This window comes from Chrysochloris asiatica, unplaced genomic scaffold, assembly GCF_000296735.1.
Source record: "Chrysochloris asiatica unplaced genomic scaffold, ChrAsi1.0 scaffold00039, whole genome shotgun sequence".
In the NCBI taxonomy this organism is placed as follows: domain Eukaryota; kingdom Metazoa; phylum Chordata; class Mammalia; order Afrosoricida; family Chrysochloridae; genus Chrysochloris; species Chrysochloris asiatica.
In genome coordinates, this window is record NW_006408557.1 from 10129758 (window position 1) to 10142830 (window position 13073).

The following is a 13073-nucleotide window of genomic DNA, read 5'->3' on the forward strand; positions in this document are numbered from 1 at the left end:
TTCAGTCACTTCTGCCCTCCTCTCCTTGCTGTTAGGTGCTGTCTAGTCAATTCCGACCCGTAGCGACCCTGTCTAGGGTCTCCGAGGAGCGGCTGGTGGGCATGAACCACTGACCCTGCAGTTCAAAAGGCTTTGCATTGCGTCACTTCAGCCCACATGCTGTGTTGGACTCTTCTCAAACCAGTGAAAAATAAAGTAGACCAAATACGATGCACATCCACGTTTACTGTATAGAGTTTCCGAGGAGTGTCTTGTGAGCTTGAACCACCAATCTTGCAGTTCAAAAGGCTTTGCAGTGGCACCTTAATCCACAGTGCTACAATGGGACGCCTCTCAAACCAGTGAATGTAAGCTGACCAAATAGGACACACATCCGCATCTCCTGTATAAGGTTTCCAATGAGTGGCTGGTGAGCCTGACCCACCGGCCTTGTCGTTCAAAAGAATTTGCAGTGCAGCATCTTAACCCATAGCACTACGCTGGGCTCCCTCTTAAACCAGTGAAGAAAGGCAGACCAAATGCGCTTCTCAGCTTCATCTGAGTGTGTGAGTTCCTGGCAGAGGAAACCGCCAGTGGTGGGGGTGGGTCTTGGCCACTTGGTTAAGCCCCCACCTCCATTCACCCAGATGTATGTGGGCAAACCGTGAGTGCACCTATTGCCGACACCAAAGAAAAAAATAAGATCGGAACCACCCAAAATCAGCAAAGCACACCTTGCACCTTTTTTTCTTTTTTCCCAAATGTTCCTGCGGAGTGTTTCTGCAGTGTCTCTGCGGCCCCTATTTAGTCCCGCCGCTTTGTCTAGCCCAGGATGTGGGCTCAGGCCTCCGAGCCTGGCCAGCGGATTTAAAGGTATGCAATTTCCCACCTCTGCTCCAAATTCCACAGGCTATAAGCCTTCAAGCCTTTAAACTATTTCTATCTCTGTGGGTCCTAATTTTGGAGCTCTGTCTTGCCTCTTTTTTGCCTGGAATTCTGAGTTATTTTTGATGACGACCTTCACTATGCCTTCACCCTAGCCGCCAGCAAGCCCTGCTCTCCCTGCTTCTTCAGTAAGTCTGTAATGTCCTTACTCTGTTTCAAGCCCTTCTGAGTTTTGCTACTTGTTGAAATGCTGTGGAGTGGATTATGACCCACAGTGACCCAGTATAGGGTTTCCAATAGCAGCTGTTGAGCTAGAACCATAGTTCCTGCAATTCAAAAGGCTTTGCAGTCTGGCGGATTAAACCTCAGCAGGGGTGCTTTGTGACTGATGTTAAACTGCTACTCAGCTTGGGCTGGCCCAAACCTTGATGCTTTGATGGGCAGGCCTAAGGCTAGGAGGCTAGGCAGAGGGCTGGCCTAAGCCGAAGAAGTGGGGGATGGGCTTGGTGCTTGCAGGCAGATGGGGACTGTTTTTGATGATGTCTAAAATGCCTCTCTTTGTCTCCCTGTGCCTTGAGCCCCCCAATTTGTCCTATAGACACGCCAGTAATGCCTAATGTGGCGATGGAGGACCCCCATGGGATGGACTATGTTGGTTCCTGTGTCCCCGCTAGCTCTCTTGAGAGCATCTGCCCTTTGAATGGGTCTGCTCAAGCCCTGCTAAGTTCTGCAGTGGGCGGGTCCATCCCTGGGTAGGAGCCCGGATCAGGCAGGTGGAAGCTCAAAATGCTCGTAACTCCTCAATAGTTTGATCCTTCAAAAAAAGAAGTTCATAAAGTTGCAGCCTAATGTTTTATGTTTGCCCAAAAGCTGTCTGTCTACCAGGCGGGGGTCCCAATTTGTGATACCACCCCCTACTTTCTCCCGAGCCTGCGTACCTGTGCTGCCTGGTCAGGGAAGTGCTGGAAGTGCACTGATTTCTTTTTTATTTTAATAATCATCTATTATTAATTTTCCATTATCTATTTTTAAAATTTTTTGTTGTGAATTGAGTGAAGAGCAGATCATCAGTTTTACATTCAGCAAATCATACACTTTGTTTCATCTCACTAACTGAAATTCTTTCAGTGTAACATCATTTATCCTACTTCCTCCTTGTGTTTCTTATTTCCATTCCTCCTTCATTCCCAACTCTTCTGAATTTTATCCTGGGTAAATGCTGCCCTTTTGATCTGAAAAGGTTGACTGTTTTATGATGTGCATACCTTGCTAGTGGTGTTGTCTCTCCTATATACTTACCTGTTGCTTGGCTGAGAATTGAGCCGGGAAGGAGGAAGTTCACTTACAGACCAGAAAGGTGACCAAGGGACCATACTTTCAGCATTTCATCAGTCTCTGTCTGATCAGCAAGCCTGAGTTGTGTTCCATATTTCCTCCCACTCTACCCAGGACCTTCCAATGTGATCCCTTTCAGAGCAATTGGTAGTGGTAGCCAGGCATTGTCTGGTTCTTTTTGTTTCAGGGTCATGGAGACTGATGTTCATGTGTTTCATTAGTCCATTGGACTAATTGATCCCAATTTTCACCCCTCTTCTTTCATCAGAACAGGGAGAGACAAATACTTGCATCTTAGGTGGTCACTTAATGGACTTTCAAAAATATCCTTGTCACTGCTTACCAAAGTAGGATGTAAACATGTATTTGTTACCAATGCTATGCCAATATTCTATGTCCGAGCCCCCAGGCCCAAAAAGGGATCAAGGTGTGTTTGGTAATGTCTAAGAAGTTTTTGTAACTTTATTCCCTGGATGCTCTACTACATTCATATGTGTGCAGCCAAACCTCTCAATATTTGTAGGTAAACTTCCACTTTTTCTCCCACACACAACTACCCTGCATGTCTATCCATGTATCTATCTGTAGATTACATAGATCACCAGCATTGCAGGATTGTGTAGCTAGTAATATTTATCTCTGCTGCCTGTAACTCTAACATCCCTCCCCGTGTTTTCCCTTACCTTCATCATTCTTCTGCCAACCTCCTTCTTTATGTCTGCTGGAGTCAGGGTCTTTATTTCCAAAAAGAACCACTTTAGGCCCAGAGGGAAGCTGGGGATAGGTTAGCCGGTTCTGAGAGTTCCTGCTTGTCCAGTGCTCTATTCATTCTGCTTGTCTGAAGAGGCAGAATTCATTTGACTCCAGACTCGGGGGTGGTGCACCAGGTGCCCAAATCACAACAACGTGGCTCTGACTCTGGCATAGCAGTCACAATAAGTGAGAGAGGGTTAGGGTCTGCCACACCTTTGGTCACCAGAAAAGTATGGGGGAAAGAAAGAATTGCACATTTCTTCTTGCCAGCCATCAGTGTACATCTGTGTTTTCAGGCCACCATCTAGCTCCATTGCTTCTGAAAAAGTTCACATTGGCTGTGCCACATTAGGCCAGCTGACAGTTCACCCATCTATTTCCAATCTCATCATCCCGGTTCAGCTTCTTCTAGTCAATGTTCAGCCCACTTCTTTATAGTTTCCTCTGAAGCTCGGGGTTTCAGGATCATCATCTGCATCTGTTTCATTTGGTCTTTCATGTCTTTGTTATACAGGATCTGTCCTGAATAACAGGAAGTCGCCCATATTTTATTTATTTTTTATGTCAATATATACAACCAAACAGACATCCAGTTACAATTTCTACATGAACAGTTCAATAACATTAGTTACATATGTTGCCTTGTGTCACCCTTCTAGCTATCTGTACCCATATTTTGTCATCATCATTAATTTAGAGTTTCTATTCCTTAAGTTCTCATCTATACTCTAGATGAACAATTATCAGTTTAGACTCACATAGATGATTCAGTTGATCATACTATTGTGGTTTTTGTGTTTTGCTGTGATGCTGCAAGTCATGCTGCTGATATTTCAAATACCAGTGAGTCACCTATGGTAGAGAAGTTACTTTGGAACTTTCAGGCTCAGCCTAGACAGAAGGATATAGTGGTCTACTTCTGAAAAAGTTTGCTTGAAAACCTTATGAGTAGCAGAGGAACATTTTTTGATATGGTATCAGGAAGATGAGCCCCTCAGTTTGGAAAGCATTCAATATGTGTCTGGGATAAAGCTGCCTCTTCAAAGTAAAATCAACCTTAATGACATGGATAGAGCAAAGCATTTGGACCTTCATTTATTACAGTGTGGCAAAATTCAAAATGAGAAAAAATGCCACAGGCATTCATTAATAAATAATCAGAATGTGGAATTAGGAAAGTTGAATCTAGGAACTAGAATTTGTCAAAAATGGAATGAAACACATAAAAAATGATATCCTAGACATTAGTGAACTTAAGTGGACTGTACTGAATCAGACAACCAACCATATGATCCCCGTGCTGGAAATAATGAATTGAAGAGGAATGACATTGCCTTCATTGTTAAAGGAGCATCTCAAGATTTATCTTGAAGTACAGTGTTGCAGTGTAGTGATTTACTGCCTCTTCTATTCATAGTGTGTAACGCTTACCAAATAACATTTTTTCCCCACTTAGGTCTAGGTAAGAGAAGGTGGGAGAAGATGCTGATAGAATTACGTGATTCTGTTATGATTGTTAACAGATTTCATTTTGATTGTAAAAACTTGGAACTCTAATGTGGGTTTTAAATGAGCCATCTCAGAAGCAGGAGGGGAGAATCTTACTACCATTAAAAGAGAAAAGTCAGGGGAGAACAAATAGGGTGGTGGATCAGGTGGAAGTGCAGTGAGGAGCTCTGTCAGCAACAACACAGAATACCGGACCAAATAGGCTCAGGGGATGGTCACAGAACTCTGAACCATATATAAAGGAATATTTAGAAAATTGGAAAGCTTGCAGCTAGGGGAATTGATAACAGAAGCAAGAAACCCATTGCTTTCTAACTCAAGATGTTTAGCTGCTCCTGAATTTGCCATCTTGGGAGAGACCAAGCAGGGGAAGGATCAGAGCAACCATGGATGCCTGACAGAAGCACAGAGATACAGGTGTGGACATTCTTTTGTTGTTGTTGTTGTTTTTGTTGTTTTTTAGTATCTGTTCATTGGTCTCTCACTGTCTGTTCACCTCCATTCTGGTGACTAGAGGGGGTGCCCGAGCCAGTGGACATATTCCCACCCCCACCTCTGGAGGTTTCTAGTATGCATGCGCACAGATTGCCTCGAAATTTAAAGTGACAGTTTCCACTTAAAACCAAATGGCAATGCAAAACAGCCACAGCTGGCCCTGGGCTGTTTATCACTAGGAAACCAGCCTGAATGGGGATTGTGGAGCAGGACACACAGACTAAAAAGAAAATAGCCAAAAATTAAATTCTGAGTTATGTCACAGCCACCAACAGTGGCATCTTGAAACTTCTCAGGAAGAAGAGTGAAAAGGGAAGCCCATCTCCAGATCACATCTACCTAGAGGCAATCAAAATCATAAAAAATACCAAAATACACACCCATCTAAGTATTAAGGCTCCTGAATATGCCCAAACAACAAAAGCAGATGACCATATCAGCACATGTCCAGAAACAAGATAAAGTGACTGAGGCAAATGAGCTGGAAGTAGACCTAAATTGCATACTGGAGGATTGGCAGGGTTTGGAAATGCCTGAGAAGGAATTCAGAAAAAATTGTTATAAAATGTATCAAAACATTATACAATGGAGTTGAGAAAAATAAGGAAGAAGTCAAGAAAGTGCTACAAGAACAATCAAATAAAATAGATACAGCATTGAAACAACTCAAAACCTACAGAAAGTGGTCCAAATGAATAATAATAGAACTATCAGAAACGGACAATACACTGAAAGGGTAAAGGAGTAGAACTGAAGAGATAGAAGCCAGAACTAGTGAGCTAGAAGATAAATCTCTCAGCGCTACTAAAATAGAAGAGCAAACACAAAAAAGGATAAAAAAAATCAGAAGAAGGCCAAAGATTCATGATGGACAACATGAAGAGGAATAACTTAAGAATTATTGGCATTCCAGAACAGGAAAAACCACACAAGTTCACAGAGGAGATAGTTGAAGAGCTTCTGGAAGAAAATTTTCTCAACATCCTGAAAAGCAAAAAGATAAGCATTGAAGAAGCTCAATGAACCCCAGGAAGGATAGACCCTAAAAGACAATCACCAAGACATATAATAATCAAGCTCACCAAAAATCAAAGATGAGGAGACAGTCTTGAAGCAGCTAGGGAAAAGAGGAAGTGTAACATACAAAGGCAAGAAAATCAGATTAAGCAAGGATCTCTCAACAGAAACCATGCAGGCAAGAGGGCAATGGGGAGACATATATAAAACTCTGAAAGAACAAAAACTGCCAACCAGGAATCCTCTACCCAGCAAAGCTGTTAATCAAATGTGAAGGTGTAAAGGCAGCAATGAAGAAATGGGCTGAGTTCAACCACAGTCCATTGACTCCCGTTGACTTGGAGATGAGAGAGATAAGAGGAAGGGCTGGTTGGTCCAAAATGTGGTGAGACCTGAGGACACTTGAGCCCTTGGAGAAGGTCATAGCTACAGAGGGCTAGAGCTGAGAGTGAAGCAGCTAGCTGATATGAAGTGAGAGGAGATGCACAAGGACACCCAAACTTTCAGACAGTACCCATTTGACCTAGTCTCGATGGCTTGATAATCAGAACTCGACTAGAGGGAGATTACAAAAAGAAAAAAAAAAAATTTTTTTTTAATAAAAGAAGGGTAAATTGCTACAATTTGATGAACCTGACCTATACTCATGGAGATAGTAACTCTAAATGCCAACATAGAGGGAAGGAGTCTTCACATCAAGTATCAATACTATCCCCTCTGTACACAGGGTAGATAGGGATGGGCAATTTAGACATTGGCTACCTAAAATGAGGGGGTGATAAAGGCACGAAGTGACTGGCTTACAAGGTTTCAAGAGGGAGTTTGGTTTAAGAGTATGGGGGGAAAGAAAGAGTCCCCACTGAATAGTTTTCATCTTGTCTGGATGGGTCTGGTGAAAAGATATGGGGATAAGATTCATATGATTCAATAGTGAATAATAGTTATCATGACTAATTACGACTGTCACAATTGTAAAGGTAGAAGTTTTGTAACAAAAACAAGGGAGTGGTTAAGCATACAGTCTAGAAACAGAGGACCCAAAGACCATTAAGGGAGAAGAGTACAAGCAGAATGCGGGACCTTATCCAGAGAAGCAGCGATGCCAGAGATAGAGGCAGAGATGGGGTCATGGAGAAGGGGAGTGGCTGAGGACTCTAGATTCATGGGAAGAGAGAGAGTTAGAGCTGGTGGCTAGGAGGCAGACTTGCAGAATGTGCCCTTTGGAAGTGTAAATTATTATATATGCTTGAGTGTTTTTTGTTTTTGTTTTAATCCACAATAAAAACCTTTAAAAAAAAAAAAAAAAGAGAGAGAGAGAGAGAGAAGATTCAGGAGTGGAGCATGTCCTTTGGACCTCAAGATTCTTGTACAGTGAACCTCCTTGACCCAGGAACAGAAAGTTGTAACACTGAATGAATAGCAGAGGAATGGCAGAGGAGCAGCAGCACAGAGCCAAGAGCCAGAGCATTAGACAGAGAATGGTGGGCTTCACAGACTATGGAAGAAGTAAATCTGGGTGACTGGGCAGTAAGCTTGCTTTCAGGCTGTTGAGCCCTGAAAGAACTTTGTAGCATTGGCCATGCAGAAAGAAGGCTGCCTGTGGACATGCTGAAGAGAGACTGTCTTGACTGGAAGAACTGTGCCCTTGACATTTCTAACCTTGAGTTGTAACCTATTAACTTCCCTAATAAACCCCATAACCGTGAGTATGGTGCCTGAGTTCTTTGTGGCCATTGCAATATCAAACCCAGTTGAATAGAGAGTGCTGGGAAAAGGATGATTGGTGCCACATTTGCTTGCACATGCTGTCTGTGGTAGAATAATAGATAAAGGCTTACAAGGAAGGTGATTAATGTGATGATTATTCACTTTATGCACCAGTCACTAAAGTCAGTAATGATGAAATTAAAGATTTTTTTTGTAATGTGAAATTGATCAAACGTAAAATTAAGATGTGTTTATAATTAATGGTGATTTGGAAACAGGGATCAGCAGTCAGAAAATATGGCCTTGGTGATAGAAACAATGCTGTAGATCACAGGGTAGAATTTTCCAAAACTGATGACTTATTTGTTGCATGTCTTTTACAATAACATCAATGATGACTAGGCACAGGGACCTTGATGAATGGAATACACAGGAAACAAATCAATTGCATATGTGGAAAGAGACAGTGGAGAGCTCAATATTCTCATTCAGAACAAGGCCAGAGGCTGGCTGTGGACACGACCATCAATTGCTCATATGCAAGTTTAAGTTGAAGCTGAAGAAAATGAAAAATGTTCACAAGAACCAAAATAGAGCCTTGAGTATGTTCTACCTGAATTTAGAGACCATCTCAAGAATAGACTTGGTCCACTAAGCAGACCAGACAAATTGCAGACCAGACAAATTGTGGGATGACATCAAAGACATCATACATAAAGAAATAAAAAATATATATATAGTACTTTTACTATTCTTCTCCAACACCATAACTCAAATTCATCAATTCTTCTACAGTATTCCTTATTCACTGTCCAATTTTCACATGCATATGAGGGTATTGAAAATACCATGGGTTGGGTCAGGCACACCTTTGTCCTCAAACTAACATCTTTGCTCTTCAGCTCTTTAAAGCAGTCTTGTGCATCAGATTTACCTAAAGCGGTACATCGTTTGATTTCTTGCCTGCTGTTTCCATAAGTGTTTATGGAAAGAAGTCTTTGACATCTCAATCTTTTCTCCATTTATATGAATGTTGTTTATTAGTCCTGAGGACTTTTTTTTTTTTTTTTTTAAGTTTTTATTGTGAATTATGTGATAGTTTACGTGGGAGAACATTAGCTTTATATTCATCCTGTCGTATTTTGTTTCATTGCAATGATTACAATCCCCTCCATGATTCAACAAACAACCAAAGGGTACACCCTGCAAGACTGCCCCCTGGCCGCTAGCACCCAGACCCTCTCTTCCCACCTGAGTCCAGAGTCCCTAGCCGCTCCATCTCTCCATGTCATTGTCTCTGCCTTCATCTCTAGTGTCACTACTTCTCTGGGTAGGGTCCTGCACTCTGCTCCTTTCCCTTGATGGTCCCAGGGACCTCCTTTCCTTTACTGCAAAATCAACCACTCCCCTCTATTTGTTACAAAATGTCTACCTTTATATTTCCACCCAGTCCTGAGGATTTTTGTTTTCTTTACATACATATGCAACTCATACTAAAGGCTGTGGGCTTTGATCTTCATCAGTAAGTATTTTAAGTCCTCTTCACTTTCAGCAAGCAAGGTTGTATCATCTCTATATCACAGGTTGTTAATGAGTCTTCCTCCAATCCTGATGCCACGTGTTTCCTCATATAATCCAACTTTTCAGATTATTTGCTCAGTGTACATATTGAAGAAGTATGGTTAAAGAATACAACCCTGGCACAGACCTTTCCTAATTTTAAACCATTTGGTGTTCCCTTGTTCTGTTAAAAAAAAACAACTGCCATTTGGTCTAGGTATATGCAGGCTCCTCATGAGCACAATTAAGTGTTCTGGAGTACTCACTCTCCACAGTGTTGTCTGTAGCTTTTCATGATCCACATGTTCTAAGGCTTCAGCATAGTCAATAAAGCACAGGCAAACATCTTCAATCTGGTGTTCTCTGCTTTCAGCCAATATGTATCTGACATCAGAAATGATATCCCTCTTTCTGCATCCTCTTCTGAATCCAGCTTGAACCTCTAGAAGTTCTTTGTCTATGTATAAGAGTTCCTAAATATTTTGTATGTTTTATTGATATCTTTATACTTCTGGGATTTACATTTAGGTCTTTAATACATGTTGAGGAATTTTTTTTATATATGGTGTGAAATATGGGTCTTGTTTCATTTTTTTGCAAATTGATTTCCAGTTTTGCCAGCACCTTTTATTGAAAAGTCTATTTCTTTCCCATTTAATGTGTTTTGGACCTTTGTTAAAGATCAATTTACTGTATGTGGATGGATTTACTTCTGGGTTCTCAATTCTATTCCATTGGCCCATGTATCTTTCATCATACCAGTACCAGACTGTTTTGACCACTGCATCTGTGTAGTAATTTTTTTTTTAAGCTTTTATTGTGAATTGAATGAAGGTACAGGGCAGTTCATCAGTTTTACATTCAACAAATCATTGCAATGATAACAATCTCTTCATGCACCTTCAGTTAACAGTATTTTCTCTATTACCTTTTTTTAAAATGTTTTTATTCCACACTTAAAATGTTTATTCAGTTAAATGTCCAAACAGCACATTTTGTAAGCCAGCCTGCTGCCCATAGGCATGTTGTCTTTCTCAGTCCCTGGACCTATAATCCTCTGCTGCTTTCTGAGTGAGCCTACATTCCGGAATGCCAAGAATACTTAAGTTTTTCCTCATAATGTTATCCAGCAAGGATCTTAGACTCTCTTCAGATTTTTAATCTGTTTTTCTTCTTGGTCCTCTATCTTAGCAGTATTGAGAGATTTGTCTGCCAGCTTGCTGGTTATGACTTCCATATCTTTGATTCTGCTCCTTTTCCCTTTCAATGTATTGTCCATTTCTAATATTTTATTATTCATCATCTGGACCTCTTTTTGCAGGTTTTGACTTGTTTCCAATGCTGTATCAATCTTGTTTGATTGCTCTTGTAGTACTTTCCTGAGTTTTTCCTTCTTTTCTTCCCCTTTTCAGAGCATTTGAATTTGTTTCCATATCATTCTTATGAATTCCTTCTCAGGCAAATCCAAAACCTGCTCTTCCTCTGCTGGGGAGCCTTCATCTATCACCAGCATATTTGTCTCAGTTACTCTTTTCTGTTTTGGGACATGTTTTGAGATATTTTGTTGTGTTTTATTGGTCATTTCCAATAGTTATGTGAGTTTTTAATGCTTGAATGGATGTTTGTTGCTGTGTTATTAAGCTTGCTGAGTGTCTCCTAGTGGATTTGATCAGGAGATAAGCTTCCCTTTTCCCATGTATTTCTTAGCAGCTGTTATTGGCTCTTGTCTTGTGGGTTTTTGTTGTTGTTGTTGTTTTTTGCTGTAAAAGGAAGCTTTATTGTTTTCATTTGGTCCATGGCTTGGGAGAAGAGGGGCTCCAGGGTGTTGACTATGCTGCCTCTGTGGCTGGAGAGTAAAGTTCAGGCAGAAGGTCTGCAGAGAGCAGGGGAAGGCTGAAGGCCCCTCACAGGTTATGGGGCTCCAGAGGCTCTTCCTAGTCGTGCTTGGGAGTGAGCCTCTGGAAGAGATATTTGCCTAGCCCTGCATGGGCACTGGCCATTCTTTGGAGGTTGGTCAAGTGGTCGCCCATCTTCTTGATAATTTTCACCTCCTTGTTGAGGAAATGGTTCTCCAGAAAGTCACAGAGGTGGGGGACTGTGTGGGTAGTACCATGCATGCAGATCCAGATGAGATTGGTTCAGGTTCTTCTCCAGGACCAGGGCAGCTTCCGTGGCATTCAGGATTCTTCCCCACTCATCTTGGGACAGCCTCTGCATGTCCTGGAGGAGTGCACAACCACCACGCTGTTTTTGCAGTTTCAAGAGACACTCAGCACCCTCCTGCTTCTCCTTAGCCAACTCACAGAATTGTTCCACACCTTCCAAGGCCACATCATCACAATTGAAATAGAAGCCCAGAGAGAGGTAGGTGTAAGAGGCCCACAGATGCAGATTAACCAGACAGTTGACACCAGCCTCAGCTTTAGCGTAATAATTCTGATGGATCTGAGAGCTCATGATTGGTCGAAGATTTGGCGCTAACCACACACACACACACACACACACACACACACACACACACACACACACAGTGTTTAGCTGGTCCTGGTAACAGGGAATGCTCAAGAAGATGGTCCCGGAGATGAAATTGTGCCCAAAGAAGTTGTTAGAGGTGGTCCGAGTCTGGAGGTAGGGCAGTCCCCGGATCTGTTCCATCCAAACACTGTTGAAGCAAGACACAGATCCACATGACCACAGCGCAAACTTCGGCTCTTGTCTTAATGGTAGAATATTATGGGATATATTTGTAGCTTGGCTGTATGGCCACTATTGCTGTTTTTTCTTCGGTAACGTAGGGAGAAGAAGCTCCTGCCTTCAGGAAAAGTGTGTGACCAAAAAGACCCAAAACAGAAGCTATATAAAAGCAGAGGCAAAACCCACCACTTTGAAACAAAAATAAAACTGTGGCCGACTGGACGGTCACCTTGCTACAGAGGCAGTGTGTGTGCACCATAGAGGCCTCCAGCAGCGGGTGGGGGTATCCGCTTGTTTAGAGGTGCATAGATAGATATTGAGTAGTTAATATGAGAAAGATAGTCTACTGTTTTGTCTTTGAAGGTCGTATTTGCATGTGCACAGCATTATTCTCGAGATAGTTGCTTCCTTTTATGTTGGGGTTTATAGATTGTTTATGTGGTTTGTCTGACAGGCCTGCTTTTTTCTTGCCGGATATGCTGGAGTAAAGGGTCCTGCACAAGTTAATTTTAAGGCTGCGACCCAGAGCCTGCCGTCATAAGCAGCTGCCAATGAATTTGCCCTTAGTTCTCGGCTCTTTCTTTGCTGTGGGGAAAAACTGTGGGCTCAACGCTAGACTCCTTTTCTGGGGGTGCGCACCCACCCATCTGAAGGTGTCCAGTCTGGGCAAAGAAGGTGCAACAAGAGGTGGAAAAAATGTGTAGAATTCCCCCTCCCCCCTACTTCCTTTTGCAAATGTCACTGGACCATTTTTAGCACTGGTTCCATGTGCCGATCTGGCTGTAGCCCCCGCCCTCTGAACTCCGGGGTGGTGGGGTGAGGTGGTAGTGATAGTATGTGTGGCTGCAAAGAGAGTCCTGCACCTAGAGCGATTCCTAAATCACAGTAGCACCATATGCTAGATCCAGAGCTCTGGTGCTGTTCCGTAAGAGCCGCTTCTCTGGGTTTTCAATCCCTCCCCCACAGAGCCTGTCCTACCTGACTCTGCCTCAGCAGCCACCAGGACCTGAAGTCCTTTTTTTAAAAAAAACGTTTTATTGTTAACTGAGTGATAGTTTACATGGGGGAGCATCAGTTTTACATTCATCATTTCATTGCAATGATTACAATCTCCTGTCTGCATCATCATTCAACAGTAT

At 42.3% G+C, this 13073-nt stretch overlaps 1 protein-coding gene across 1 annotated transcript in view; it reads left to right on the forward strand.

Annotated features, from left to right (window-relative positions):
• The window catches only part of LOC102837054 (chromosome unknown open reading frame, human C20orf26), a 529862-nt gene that overhangs the window by 250585 nt on the left and 266204 nt on the right, over window positions 1–13073 (forward strand). Inside the window, exon 14 of the mRNA XM_006860747.1 lies at window positions 11395–11604. Within this exon, the coding sequence (XP_006860809.1) occupies window positions 11395–11604 (210 nt within the window). The remainder of the gene's footprint in view (window positions 1–11394; window positions 11605–13073) is intronic.